Source organism: Nerophis ophidion, linkage group LG07 (genome assembly GCF_033978795.1).
Source record: "Nerophis ophidion isolate RoL-2023_Sa linkage group LG07, RoL_Noph_v1.0, whole genome shotgun sequence".
NCBI classification, from domain to species: domain Eukaryota; kingdom Metazoa; phylum Chordata; class Actinopteri; order Syngnathiformes; family Syngnathidae; genus Nerophis; species Nerophis ophidion.
Window position 1 is genome coordinate 68,794,679 of NC_084617.1, and position 15,277 is coordinate 68,809,955.

At 41.6% G+C, this 15,277-nt stretch overlaps 1 protein-coding gene across 2 annotated transcripts in view; it reads left to right on the plus strand.

The window, feature by feature from the left end:
- Positions 1-8,982: 8,982 nt before the first annotated feature.
- Positions 8,983-15,277, plus strand: part of tacr1a (tachykinin receptor 1a) — a 104,623-nt gene continuing 98,328 nt past the window's right edge. For both annotated transcript variants that reach the window (XR_009807586.1, XM_061906983.1), the window contains exon 1: positions 8,983-9,594. Coding sequence is in view for 1 of the 2 variants with exons in the window: in XM_061906983.1 (XP_061762967.1) it covers positions 9,185-9,594 (410 nt within the window). In the remaining variant the exon portion in view is untranslated. The remainder of the gene's footprint in view (positions 9,595-15,277) is intronic.

Below are 15,277 nucleotides of genomic sequence, written 5' to 3' on the forward strand. Positions count from 1 at the left end.
ATGGAATTGTCCAAAATGTTTTGGTGTCCTGAAAAACAACCCAGTGACACTACAGTTTATGACAGTGACACTAAACTTATGAGAGTGACACTACACCTTATGACAGTGATACTACACTTAATTACAGTGACACTACACCTTATGACAGTGACACTACACTTTATGACAGTGACACTTTTCTTATGATAGTGACACTACACTTTATGACAGTCAGAGTACACATTGTGACAGTGACACTACACCTTATGACAGGAACACTACACTTATGATAGTGACACTACACCTTATGACAGTGACACTACACCTTATGACAGTGACATTACACATTATGACTGTGACACTACACTTATGACAGTGACACTAGACTTTATGATAGTGACACTACACTTTATGACAGTGACACTACACTTAATGACAGTGATTCTAAACCTTATGAGAGTGACACTACACTTTATGACAGTGACACTCTACTTATGATAGTGGCACTATCATAAGTAGAGTACACTTATGACAGTGACACTACACCTTATGACAGTGACACTACAGTTTATGACAGTGACACTACACTTATGAGAGTGACACTACACCTTATGACAGTGACACTACACTTAATGACAGTGACACCAAACCTTATGAGAGTGACACTACACTTTATGACAGTGACACTCTACCTATGATAGTGACACTACACTTTATGACAGTCAGAGTACACCTTATGACAGTGACACTATAACCTTATAACAGGGACACTACACTTATGATAGTGACACTACAGTTTATGACAGTGACACTACACTTATGAGAGTGACACTACATCTTATGACAGTGACACTGCAGTTTATAACAGTGACACTACACTTATGAGAGTGACACTACACCTTATGACAGTGACACTACACTTAATGACAGTTACACTACACCTTATGACAGTGACACTACACTTTATGACAGTGACACTCTACTTATGACAGTGACACTACAATTTATGACAGTATGATAGTGACACTACACCTTATGACAGTGACACTACACTTTATGACAGTGACACTACACCTTATGAACGTGACACTACACCTTTTGACGGTGACACTACACTTATGATAGTGACACTACACTTTATGACTGTGACACTACACTTTATGACAGTGACACTACACCTTATGACAGTGACACTATACTTTAGCACAGTGATACTACACCTTATGGCAGTGACACTACACCTATGCTAGTGACACTACACCTTGTGACATTTACGCTACACCTTATTACAGTGACACTACACCTTGTGACCGTGACACTTCACCTAATGACAGTAACACTACACCTTACGACAGTGACACTACACTAATTCCAGCGACACTACACTTGTGCTAGTGACGCTACACCTTATGACAGTGACACTACACTTATGATAGTGACACTACACCTTATGAAAGTGACACTACACTTATGATAGTGACACTACACCTTATGAAAGTGACACTACACTTATGCTAGTGACACTACACCTTATGACCGTGCCACTTCACCTAATGACAATGACACTACACCTTATGACAGTGACACTACACTAATGCCAGAGACACTACACCTGTGCTAGTGACACTACACCTTATGACAGTGACACTACACTTATGATAGTGACACTACACCTTATGAGAGTGACACTACACTTTATGACTGTGACACTACACCTTATGACAGTGACACTACACCTTATGACAGTGACACTACACTTATTACAGTGACGCTACACTTGTGCCAGCGACACTACATTTGTGCTAGTGACACTACACCTTATGACAGTGACACTACACTTATGATAGTGACACTACACCTAATGAGAGTGACACTACACTTATGATAGTGACACTAAATTTATGACAGTGAAACTACACTTTTCTAGTGACACAACACCTTATGACAGTGACACTTCAATTAATGACAGTGACACTACACCTTATGACAGTGACACTACACTAATTCCAGCGACACTACACCTGTGCTAGTGACACTACACCTTATGACAGTGACACTTCAATTAATGACAGTGACACTACACCTTATGACAGTGACACTACACTTTATGACTGTGACACTACACCTTATGACAGTGACACTACACCTTATGACAGTGACACTACACTTATGACAGTGACACTAGACTAATGCCAGCGACACTACATTTGTGCTAGTGACACTACACCTTATGACAGTGACACTACACCTTATGAGAGTGACACTACACCTTATGAGAGTGACACTACACTTTATGACTGTGACACTACACCTTATGACAGTGACACTACACCTTATGACAGTGACACTACACTTATGACAGTGACACTACACCTTATGACAGTGACACTACACTTTATGACAGTGACACCACACTTTATGACTGTGACACTACACCTTATGACAGTGACACTACACTTATGATAGTGACACTACACCTTATGAGAGTGACACTACACTTTATGACTGTGACACTACACCTTATGACAGTGACACTACACCTTATGACAGTGACACTACACTGATAACAGTGACGCTACACTTGTGCCAGTGACACTACACTTTATGACAGTAACAGTACACCTTATGACAGTGACACTACACTTATGATAGTGACACCACACCTTATGAGAGTGACACTACACTTTATGACTGTGACACTACACCTTATGACAGTGACACTACACCTTATGACAGTGACACTACACTTATGACAGTGACGCTACACTTGTGCCAGTGACACTACACTTTATGACAGTGACACTACACTTTATGACAGTGACACTACACATATGATAGTAACACTACACTTTATGACAGTGACACTACACATATGATAGTAACACTACACTTTATGACACAGTCACTCAACAAAAGCTCAAATATTGTTGTCTACCAAAAAAGTCCTTCATTACCACCCATTTGTCGTATGTCTCTGGTAAAGTAAATATTACTTGATCATCCATCATCATAAAAAATGACATTTAGGGCATTTTTGCTGCTGTGAAATGACTAAACAGGTGAAATTGAAACTTTAATGCACGATGTACTAAAGGTTACGACGATGTTTATTTTGCAAGCAGTCTCTTAGCATGCTCTTTGCCAAATTGTGCTTGAGAAAACAACATGAAGGTTAACGAGGTCTGTGATGAATGTCATTTGCATCTTGCCACATTGTGCTGAGCAATCAGCCCGTCTGCCATCAACATGTTTGTTATCTGATGTTTCACTCATGGCAGTAAATACGACAACTCAAACCTCTCACATTTATTATCACCAAGTCCTGTTTCTTTTACGCATAACTCATCTTGACGACAACCTGTGCCGTAAGGACCGCAACATAATAAAGTCTAATGACCTCATTAACCCACTCAATTGACCCCTGGTGAACATAAAAAGCGCCCAGAAGCAAAGTGCTAATGAAATTGATAAGGTGTTGTCAACAATAAAAAAACAGTATGGCTCCCGAAAGGAAAACGACTGTAATTATGGTTACGATGGTCGCAATTGGGCCGCAAATGGCGAGCTTTTCATTTAACCTTATTTGTAACATCTCTGCGTGGAGTTTGCATGTTTTCTGCCGTTTCCTGCCTCATTCTAAAACATGCATGTTCCACTCTTTAACCTCACATTATACTAAAAACCCCTTTTCCATATGAGTTGGCTAAATTGTGTTGGATGTAAATATACCAAACCATCACAGATGCTGGCTTTTCAACTTTGCGTCGATAACACTCTGGATGGTTCGCTTCCCCTTTGGTCCGGGTGACACGATGTAGAATATTTCCAAAAACACGTCAGACCACATGACAATTTCCCACTTTGCATCAGTCCATCTTAGATGATATTGGGCCCAGAGAAGCCGGCGGCGTTTCTGGATGTTGTTGATAAATGGCTTTCGCTTTGCATAGTAGAGCTTTATCTTGCACTTACAGATATAGCGAAAAACTATATTTAGTGACAGTGGTTTTCTGAAGTGTTCCTGAGCCCATGTGGTGATATCCTTTAGAGATTGATGTCGGTTTTTGATACAGTGCCGTCTTAGGGATCGAAGGTCACAGTCATTCAATGTTGGTTTCCGGCCATGCCGCTTATGTGGAGTGATTTCTCCAGATTCTCTGAACCTTTTGATGATATTATGGACCGTAGATATTGAAATCCCTAAATTTCTTGCAATTGCATTTTGACAAACGTTGTTCTTAAACTGTTTGACTATTTGCTCACGCAGATGTGGACAAAGGGGTGTACCTCGCCCCATCCTTTCTTGTGAAAGACTGAGCATTTTTTTTTGGAAGCTGTTTTTATACCCAATCATGGCACCCACCTGTTCCCAATTAGCCTGCCCACCTGTGGGATGTTCCCAATAAGTGTTTGATGAGCATTCCTCAACTTTATCAGTATGTATTGCCATTTTTCCCAACTTCTATGTGACGTGTTGCTGGCATCAAATTCTAAAGTTAGTGATTATTTGCAACAACAAAAAAATGTTTATCAGTTTGAACATCAAATATGTTGTCTTTGTAGCATATTCAATTGAATATGGGTTGAAAAGGATTTGCAAATTCATTGTATTCTGTTTATATTTACATCTAACAATTTCCCATCTTAGATTATATTGGGGCTAGAGAAGCCGGCGGCGTTTCTGGATGTTGTTGATAAATGGCTTTCGCTTTGCATAGTAGAGCTTTAACTTGCACTTACAGATGTAGCGACAAACTATATTTAGTGACTGTGGTTTTCTGAAGTGTTCCTGAGCCCATGTGGTGATATCCTTCAGAGATTGATGTCGGTTTTTGATACAGTGCCATCTGAGGGATCGAAGGTCACGGTCATTCAATGTTGGTTTCCGGCCATGCCGCTTACGTGGAGTGATTTCTCCAGATTCTCTGAACCTTTCGATGATATTATGGACCGTAGATGTTGAAATCCCTAAATTTCTTGCAATTGCACTTTAAGAAACGTTGTTCTTAAACTGTTTGACTATTTGCTCACGCAGTTGTGGACAAAGGGGTGTACCTCGCCCCATCCTTTCTTGTGAAAGACTGAGCATTTTTTTGCGGAAGCTGTTTTTATACCCAATCATGGCACCCACCTGTTCCCAATTAGCCTGCACACTTGTGGGATGTTCCCAATAAGTGTTTGATGAGCATTCCTCAACTTTATCAGTATTTTTTGCCACCTTTCCCAACTTATTTGTCACGTGTTGCTGGCATCAAATTCTAAAGTTAATGATTATTTGCAAAAAAAAATGTTTATCAGTTTGAACATCAAATATGTTGTCTTTGTAGCATATTCAACTGAATATGGGTTGAAAAGGATTTGCAATTCATTGTATTCTGTTTATATTTACATCTAACACAATTTCCCAACTCATATGGAAATGGGTTTTATATATATATATATATATATATATATATATATATATATATATATATATATATATATATATATATATATATATATATATATATATATATATATATATACATATATAATATAATCAAACTAAAAAGGCAGAGGGGTGATTGGAAGCAGGTGTACTCGCCTTCCCCTGGGAACCATGGCAACTGAGAGGAAACAGAAAAGGCACCTGAACGCAACGCCAGCAGGAGGCACCAGAACACAGATTTGTAACAGAAAAGTTCGTCAAAGATCATCTCTATTAAAGTGCTGGTTACGTTTCACTTTAGCGCCTCATAGTTTGCACTCCAGCCTCTCGGTGTTGCAGATGTCGTATGAGATGAGAGTTGATTAATTAATTCTGGGGCCATGCTGATACAATTCCCTGTGATGCAAATTAAATTAATCATGCCTGCTTGGACTCGTATATTCCTTTGTGTCACTTCTCCATTTTCCTGTTTATTCTGCCGGCGTCTCCTGGCCATTTCAGTTTGGCTCTTGCCGCTTGCCTACCGCCTGGTCGCCCTTAATATCCTTTTTATTTCCTGTTTCCCGTGGTGTTTAGTACTCTCCCTATGATCAATCGCCTTTTGTTTGCATCTTTTTTGTGTAAGTTGTACAAACCCCGTTTCCATATGATTTGAGAAATTGTGTTAAATGTAAATATAAATGGAATACAATGATTTGCAAATCCTTTTCAACCCATATTCAGTTGAATATGCTACAAAGACAACATATTTCATGTTCAAACTGATAAACTTTTTTTTTGTGTGCAAATAATCATTAACTTTAGAATTTGATGCCAGCAACACGTGACAAAGAAGTTGAGAAAAGTGGCAATAAATACTGATAAAGTTGAGGAATGCTCATCAAACACTTATTTGGAACATCCCACAGGTGTGCAGGCTAATTGGGAACAGGTGGGTGCCATGATTGGGTATAAAAGCAGCTTCCATGAAATGCTAAGTAATTCACAGACAAGGATGGGGCGACGGTCGCCAATTTGTAAGCAAATTGTCGAACAGTTTTAGAACAACATTTCTCAATGAGCTATAGCAAGGAATTTAGGGCGTTAACCATCTACGGTCCGTAAAATCATCAAAAGGCTCAGAAAATCTGGAGAAATCACTGCACGTAAGCGATGATATTACGGACTTTTGATCTCTCAGACGGTTCTGCATCAAAAACCGACATCAGTGTGTAAAGGATATCACCACATGGGCTCAGGACCACATCATAAAACCACTGTCAGTAATTACAGTTGGTCGCTACATCTGTAAGTGCAAGTTAAAACTCTACTATGCAAAGCCAAACCCATTTATCAACAATATCCTGAAACGCCACCGGCTTGGCTGGGCCCGAGCTCACCTAAGATCGACTGATGCAAAGTGGAAAGGTGTTCTGTGGTCTGACGAGTCCAAGTTTCAAATTATATTTGGAAACAGAGGACGTGGTGTCCTCCAGAACAAAGAGGAAAATAACCATTCGGATTGTTATAGGCGCAAAGTTCAAAAGCCAGCATCTGTGATGGTATGGGGGTGTATTAGTGCCCAAGGTATGGGTAACTTACACATCTGTGAAGGCACCATTAATGCTGAAAGGTCCATACAGGTTTTGGAGCAACGTATGTTGTCATCCAAGCAACGTTATCATGGACGCCCCTGCTTATTTCAGCAAGACAAGTGTTACAACAGCGTAGCTTCGTAAAAGAAGAGTGCGGGTACTTTCCTGGCCCGCCTGCAGTCCAGACCTGTCTCCCATGGAAAATGTGTGGCGCATTATGAAGTGTAAAATACGACAGCGGAGACCTTGGACTGTTGAACGACTGAAGCTCTACATAAAACAAGAATGGGAAAGAATTCCACTTTCAAAGCTTCAACAATTAGTTTCCTCAGTTCCCAAACGTTTATTGAGTGTTGTTAAAAGAAAAGGTGATGTAACACAGTGGTGAACATGCCCTTTCCCAACTACTTTGGCACGTGGTGCAGCCGTGAAGTTTATGAGTTTGAAGTTTGAACATCAAATATGTTGTCTTTGTAGTGCATTCAACTGAATATGGGTTGAAAAGGATTTGCAAATCATTGTATTCTGTTTATATTTACATCTAACACAATTTCCCAACTCATATGGAAATGGGGTTATATATATATATATATATATATATATATATATATATTAAAATCTAAATCCGTCTCAGGGAAACAATACTTTTCATGCATATCTGTCTTAGGTGGAAAGTGAAATAAATTAAACCAAATGTGAAAAGTAGACTATGAAATATAACACCAGGAGAAGACTGCCTCTGCAAACACCTCATAATACTACAAATAATAAGAAATGTTTTTTTTTAATGCCAAAACGTGCTTCGGAGAAAATTTAATTTCCATGTGTTTTGGCTTCTTGTCCCTGGAGGTTGAAAAACCAGTACATTTGTCAGAACCACAGGGGGCAGCAGAAGGCGGGATATAAGGCATGAGTGAGTGTGTGTGTGTGTGTGTGTGTGTGTGTTTTTTATGTGTGTGTATATGTGGGTGTGTGTGTGTGTGTGTTAGTGTGTTTTGATGTGTGTGTGTGTGTGTGCGTGTGTGTGTGTGTTGGTGTGTTTTTATGTGTGTGTATATGTGTGTGTGTGTGTGCGCGTGTGTGTAAGTGTACGTGTGTTGGTGTGTTTTGATGTGTGTGTGTGTGTGTACGTGAGTGTACGTGAGTGTGTGTTGGTGTGTTTTTATGTATACGTGTGTGTGTTAGTGTGTTTTGATGTGTGTGTGTGTGCGTGTGTGTATGTGTACGTGCGTGTGTGTGTGTGTGTGTTGGTGTGTTTTAATGTGTGTGTGTGTGCGTGTGTGTATGTGTACGTGCGTGTGTGTGTGAGCGTGTTGGTGTGTTTTGATGTGTGTGTGTGTGTGTACGTGTGTGTGTTGGTGTGTTTTTATGTGTGTGTGCGTTTACGTGTGTGAGTGTGTTTGTGTGTTGGTGTGTTTTGATGTGTGTGTCTGTGTGTGTGTACGTATGTGTGAGTGTGTGTGTGCGTGTGCGTGTGTGCGTGTGTGAGTGTTATTGTGTTCCGATGTGTGTGTGTGCGCGTGCGTGTGTGTGTGCGTGAGTGTGTTTGTGTGAGTGTGTGTCTGCTATAAGACGTGTGTGTGTGTGTGTGCGTATGCGTGTGTGTGTGTGTTTGTGTGCGTGTGTGTTTGTGCAAGTGTGTCTGATATAAGATGCGTGTGTGTGGGTGAGTGTGTCTGATATAAGATGTGTGTGCGTGCGTGTGTGTGTGTGCGCGTTCATGTGTGTGTGTGTGTTTGTGTGCACGTGTGTTTGTGTGAGTGTGTCTGATATAAGATGCGTGTGTGTGTGTGTGAGTGCGTCTGATATAAGATGTGTGTGTGTGCGTGTGCGTGTGTGTGTGCGTGTGTGTTTGCGCGTGTGTGCCCGCGTGCATGTGTGTGTGCGTGCGTGTGTGTGTGTGTTTGTGTGTGTGCGTGCATGCGTGCGTGTGTGTGTGTGTGTGCGTGCGTGTGTGTGTGTGTGTGTGTGTGTGCTTGCGTGCGTGCGTGCGTGTGTGTACGTGTGCGTGTGTGTGTGTGTGTGTTGGAGCGCAGAGCAGCAGCATGCAAACTCTCACTCTCCTCCGCGCCGCCAGAGAGACGCGCGTAAAATACGCGCCGCTCGCCTTTTTACGCGCCTTACAACCTCATCCAAAGTCAAACTAAACTCCCGCGGCCGAAGTTCCGAGTGCAATCAAGTCTGTGACCGGCAACCTGGTGCCATGGATCCGATATTCCCCAGCACGGACGAAGGCAACTGGACCGCGGACTCCTCCTCCAACGACACCAACAACGGGACGGAGTACTGGAACCAGTTCGTGCAGCCCGCCTGGAGGATCGCGCTGTGGGCCGCAGCTTACTGCTGCATCGTGGCCGTGTCCGTGGTGGGCAACGTGACGGTGATTTGGATCATCCTGGCGCACAAGCGCATGAGGACCGTCACCAACTATTTCCTGCTCAACCTGGCCTTCGCCGAAGCGTCCATGTCGGCCTTCAACACCGTCATCAACTTCGTGTACGCGGTGCACAACGAGTGGTACTTCGGGCTGGTCTACTGCCGCTTCCATAACTTCTTCCCCATCGCTGCCGTCTTCGCCAGCATCTACTCCATGACCGCCATCGCCCTGGACAGGTACTTATTCTCATTTTAAATGTGTCATGTAAGTTGGCAAAACATCCATCCATCCATTTTCTACCGCTTATTCCCTTTTGGGGTCGCGGGGAGGGCGCTGGCGCCTATCTCAGCTACAATCGGGCGGAAGGCGGGGTACACCCTGGACAAGTCGCCACCTCATCGCAGGGCCAAGTTGGCAAAACATAAGCTGCAAAAAGTAGTCATCTTTTTTTATTTTTTTTTCCAGGCAAAATGTAATAATATAAATTAAAGGCCTATTGAAATGAGATTTTCTTATTTAAACGGGGATAGCAGGTCCATTCTATGTGTCATACTTGATCATTTCGAATATTGCCATATTTTTGCTGAAAGGATTTAGTCGTGAAGTGAATTATATTTTATATAGCGCTTTTCTCTAGGGACTCAAAACGCTTCACATAGTGAAACCCAATATCTAAGTTACATTTAAACCAGTGTGGGTGGCACTGGGAGCAGGTGGGTAAAGTGTCTTGCCCAAGGACACAACGGCAGTCACTAGGATGGCGGAAGCGGGAATCGAACCCTCAAGTTGCTGGCACGGCCACTCTACCAACCGAGCTATACCGCTTAGTAGAGCATCCATCCATCCATCCATCCATTTTCTACCGCTTATTCCCTTTTGGGGTCGCGGGGAGGGCGCTGGCGCCTATCTCAGCTACAATCGGGCGGAAGACGGGGTACACCCTGGACAAGTCGCCACCTCATCGCAGGGCCAAGTTGGCAAAACATAAGCTGCAAAAAGTAGTCATCTTTTTAAAAAAAAATTCCAGGCAAAATGTAATAATATCAATTAAAAGGCCTATTGAAATGAGATTTTCTTATTTAAACGGGGATAGCAGGTCCATTCTATGTGTCATACTTGATCATTTTGCGATATTGCCATATTTTTGCTGAAAGGATTTAGTCGTGAAGTGAATTATATTTTATATACCGCTTTTCTCTAGGGACTCAAAGCGCTTTACATAGTGAACCCCAATATCTAAGTTACATTTAAACCAGTGCGGGTGGCACTGGGAGCAGGTGGGTAAAGTGTCTTGCCCAAGGACACAACGGCAGTGACTAGGATGGCGGAAGCGGGAATCGAACCTGCAACCCTCAAGTTGCTGGCACGGCTGCTCTACCAACCGAGCTATACCGCTTAGTAGAGCATCCATCCATCCATCCATTTCCTACCGCTTATTCCCTTTTGGGGTCGCGGGGGGTGCTGGCGCCTATCTCAGCTACAATCGGGCGGAAGGCGGGGTACACCCTGGACAAGTCGCCACCTCATCGCAGGGCCAAGTTGGCAAAACATAAGCTGCCAACTTTTTTTTCCAGGCAACATGTAATAATATCAATTAAAAGGTCTATTGAAATGAGATTTTCTTATTTAAACGGGGATAGCAGGTCCATTCTATGTGTCATACTTGATCATTTCGAATATTGCCATATTTTTGCTGAAAGGATTTAGTAGTGAAGTGAATTATATTTTATATAGCGCTTTTCTCTAGTGACTCAAAGCGCTTTACATAGTGAACCCCAATATCTAAGTTACATTTAAACCAGTGCGGGTGGCACTGGGAGCAGGTGGGTAAAGTGTCTCGCCCAAGGACACAACGGCAGTGACTAGGATGGCGGAAGCGGGAATCGAACCTGCAACCCTCAAGTTGCTGGCACGGCCGCTCTACCAACCGAGCTATACCGCTTAGTAGAGCATCCATCCATCCATCCATTTCTACCGCTTATTCCCTTTTGGGGTCGCGGGGGGCGCTGGCGCCTATCTCAGCTACAATCGGGCGGAAGGCGGTGTACACCCTGGACAAGTCGCCACCTCATCGCAGGGCCAAGTTGGCAAAACATAAGCTGCCAACTTTTTTTCCAGGCAACATGTAATAATATAAATTAAAGGCCTACTGAAATGAGATTTTCTTATTTAAACGGGGATAGCAGGTCCATTTTATGTGTCATACTTGATCATTTCGAATATTGCCATATTTTTGCTGAAAGGATTTAGTAGTGAAGTGAATTATATTTATATAGCGCTTTTCTCTAGTGACTCAAAGCGCTTTACATAGTGAAACCCAATATCTAAGTTACATTTAAACCAGTGTGGGTGGCACTGGGAGCAGGTGGGTAAAGTGTCTTGCCCAAGGACACAACGGCAGTGACTAGGATGGCGGAAGCGGGAATTGAACCCTCAAGTTGCTGGCACGGCCACTCTACCAACCGAGCTATACCGCTTAGTAGAGCATCCATCCATCCATCCATTTTCTACCGCTTATTCCCTTTTCGGGTGGCGGGGGGCGCTGGCGCCTATCTCAGCTACAATCGGGCGGAAGGCGGGGTACACCCTGGACAAGTCGCCACCTCATCGCAGGGCCAAGTTGGCAAAACATAAGCTGCCAACTTTTTTTTCCAGGCAACATGTAATAATATAAATTAAAGGCCTATCCATCCATCCATTTTCTACCGCTTATTCCCTTTTGGGGTCGCAGGGGGCGCTGGCGCCTATCTCAGCTACAATCGGGCGGAAGGCGGGGTACACCCTGGACAAGTCGCCATCTCATTGCAGGCTTAGTAGAGCAGTGGTTCTCAACCTTTTTTTTTAGTGACGTACCCCCTGTGAATTTTTTTTTTAATTCAAGTAGCCCCTAATCAGAGCAAAGCATTTTTGGTTGAAAAAAAAGAGATAAAGAACTAAAATACAGCACTAGGTCATCAGTTTCTGATTTATCAAATTGTATAACAGTGCAAAATATTGCTCATTTGTAGTGGTCTTTCTTGAACTATTTGGAAAAAACAGATATATAAATAACTAAAAACTTGTTGAAAAATTAACAAGTGATTTAATTATAAATAAAGATTTCTACACATAGAAGTAATCATCCACTTAAAGTGCCCTATTTGGGGATTTTAATAGAGATCCATCTGGATTCATGAACTTCATTCTAAACATTTCTTCACAAAAAAGAAGTCTTTAACATCAATATTTATGGAACATGTCCACAAAAAATCTAGCTATCAACACACAGTTTATGAACTTACATTCATATTTTGTTGAAGTATTATTCAATACATATATTTATAAAGGATTTTTGAATTGTTGCTATTTTCAGATTTTTTTTTTTTTTTTAATCTCACGTACCCCTTGGCATACCTTCAAGTACCCCTAGGGGTACACGTACCCCCATTTGAGAACCACTGATCTAAAGCAGTGGTTCTCAACCTTTTTTTCAGTGATGTACCCCCTGTGAACATTTTTTTTTCATTCAAGTACCCCCTAATCAGAGCAAAGCATTTTTGGTTAAAAAAAAGAGATAAAGAAGTAAAATACAGCACTGTGTCATCAGTTTCTGATTTATTAAATTGTATGACAGTGCAAAATATTGCTCATTTGTAGTGGTCTTTCTTGAACTATTTGGAAAAAAAGATAAAAATGACTAAAAACTTGTTGAAAAATAAACAAATAAACGGTTGGTAGAGCGGCCGTGCCAGCCTCTTGAGGGTTGCAGGTTCGATTCCCGCTTCCGCCATCCTAGTCACTGCCGTTGTGTCCTTGGGCAAGACACTTGACCCACCTGCTCCCAGTGCCACCCACACTGGTTTAAAAATGTAACTTAGATATTGGGTTTCACTATGTAAAGCGCTTTGAGTCACTAGAGAAAAGCGCTATATAAATATAATTCACTTCACTTCATAAATAAAGATTTCTACACATAGTGAATTGAAGTGAATTATATTTATATAGCGCTTTTCTCTAGTGACTCAAAGCGCTAATTACATAGAAGTAATTATCAACTTAAAGTGCCCTCTTTGGGGATTGTAATAGAGATCCATCTGGATTCATCAACTTCATTCTAAACATTTCTTCACAAAAAAAAAATAAAATAAAATCTTTAACATCAATATTTATGGAACATGTCCACAAAAATCTAGCTGTCAACACCGAATATTGCATTGTTGCATTTCTTTTCACAGTTTATGAACTCACATTTATATTTTGTTGAAGTATTATTCAATAAATATATTTATAAAGGATTTTTGAATTGTTGCTATTTTTAGAATATTTTTGAAAAATCTCAAGTTGTCACAGTTATTTGATGACGAACCCCAAGATGCAGAGATGGAGGCAGGCATGGAGTGAGCAAACATGATTTTAATATAAATACTAAGACAAAACCAAACGAAGGGTTCAAAACAAAAGAACACACGTGGGCGGACAAAAAAACAAAAGACCTTTAGCATAGAAACTAACAAGAAACAAAAAGGAACTTTAGCATGGAAGCTAGAGGATAACAAACAGAAAAACTGGAAATAGCCAATGGCTAACAAAAACAGCTTACCGCTACGACGACCAGGACAAGATGTAGCACGACAGGTAATAGCTGAAATAATCACAGACACGACAAGAGCAACATATGGCAACGGCACGTCCGAATGACAATACAATGATCCAGCAACTGACACACGACAAAGCAGGTACAAATAGGAGCGGGCTGATTGGCAACAGGTGTGGCCAGATGCCAATCAGCCGCAGCTGAAGGGGAACACAGCACTCAGGGAACAAGACAGGAAGCTGACAAAATAAGAGCACTAGACAGGAACTAAGGACAGGAAATACTAAACACACTGAGGAGGAACACAGCACTCAGGGAACAAGACAGGAAGCTGGCAAATTAAGAGCACTTGACAGGAACTAAAAGACTGGAAATACTAAACACAGGAAACAGACAAATGCAGAGGAAAAAACTAAAATAGACAAACTGTCAGGGGCAAGCCTGACACAAGTACTACTTGGCATACCTTCAAGTACCCCCAGGGGTACGCGTACCCCCATTTGAGAACCACTGTAGTAGAGAACATCGACGATAAAGTTCGCAATTTCTGGTCGCTAATAAAAAAGCCTTGCCTGCGATGTGAGCGTGACGTCACAGGTTGTGGAGCTCCTCACATCTGAACATTGTTTACAATCATGGACACCCGCAACTAGAGCGATTCGGACCGAAAAAGCGACGATTTCCCCATTAATGCGCTGCTGATCCGCCTCCGCTTGGGATGTTTTCCTGCTGTGGACTGGACTCTCGCTGCTGTGTTGGATCCACTATGGATTGAACTTTCACAGTATCATGTTAGACCCGCTCGACATCCATTGCTTTCGTCCTCTCCAAGGTTCTCATAGTCATCATTGTCACCGACGTCCCACTGGGTGTGAGTTTTCCTTGCCCTTATGTGGGCCTACCGAGGATGTCGTAGTGGTTTGTGTTGTGGTTTGTGCAGCCCTTTGAGACACTAGTGATTTAGGGCTATTCAAGTAAACATTGATTGACTGATTAATTGATTGAATTTGAGTGAGGATGAAAGATTCATGGATGAGGAAAGTTAGAGTGAAGATAGATAAAAATAGATATTCACTTAGTATTACTTTCTTTAAGACATTTGGATGAGGGGTTGTGTTGCTGAGCCCGACTTGGACATTATCTGTACTGGACCTGCTTTTAAAAACCTTTAGACAAGTCTAATTTCATTAACAACCTGGTCTGGTGAAGATAAGGTCCTGTTTATTTATTCAATTAATAGAACAAAATAAGATAAATAAAAAATAAATAAAATTTTCTTGGATAAAAAAGAAAATAACATAATATAAAACAATTACATAAAAAATAGTAATTAATGATAATGTTAG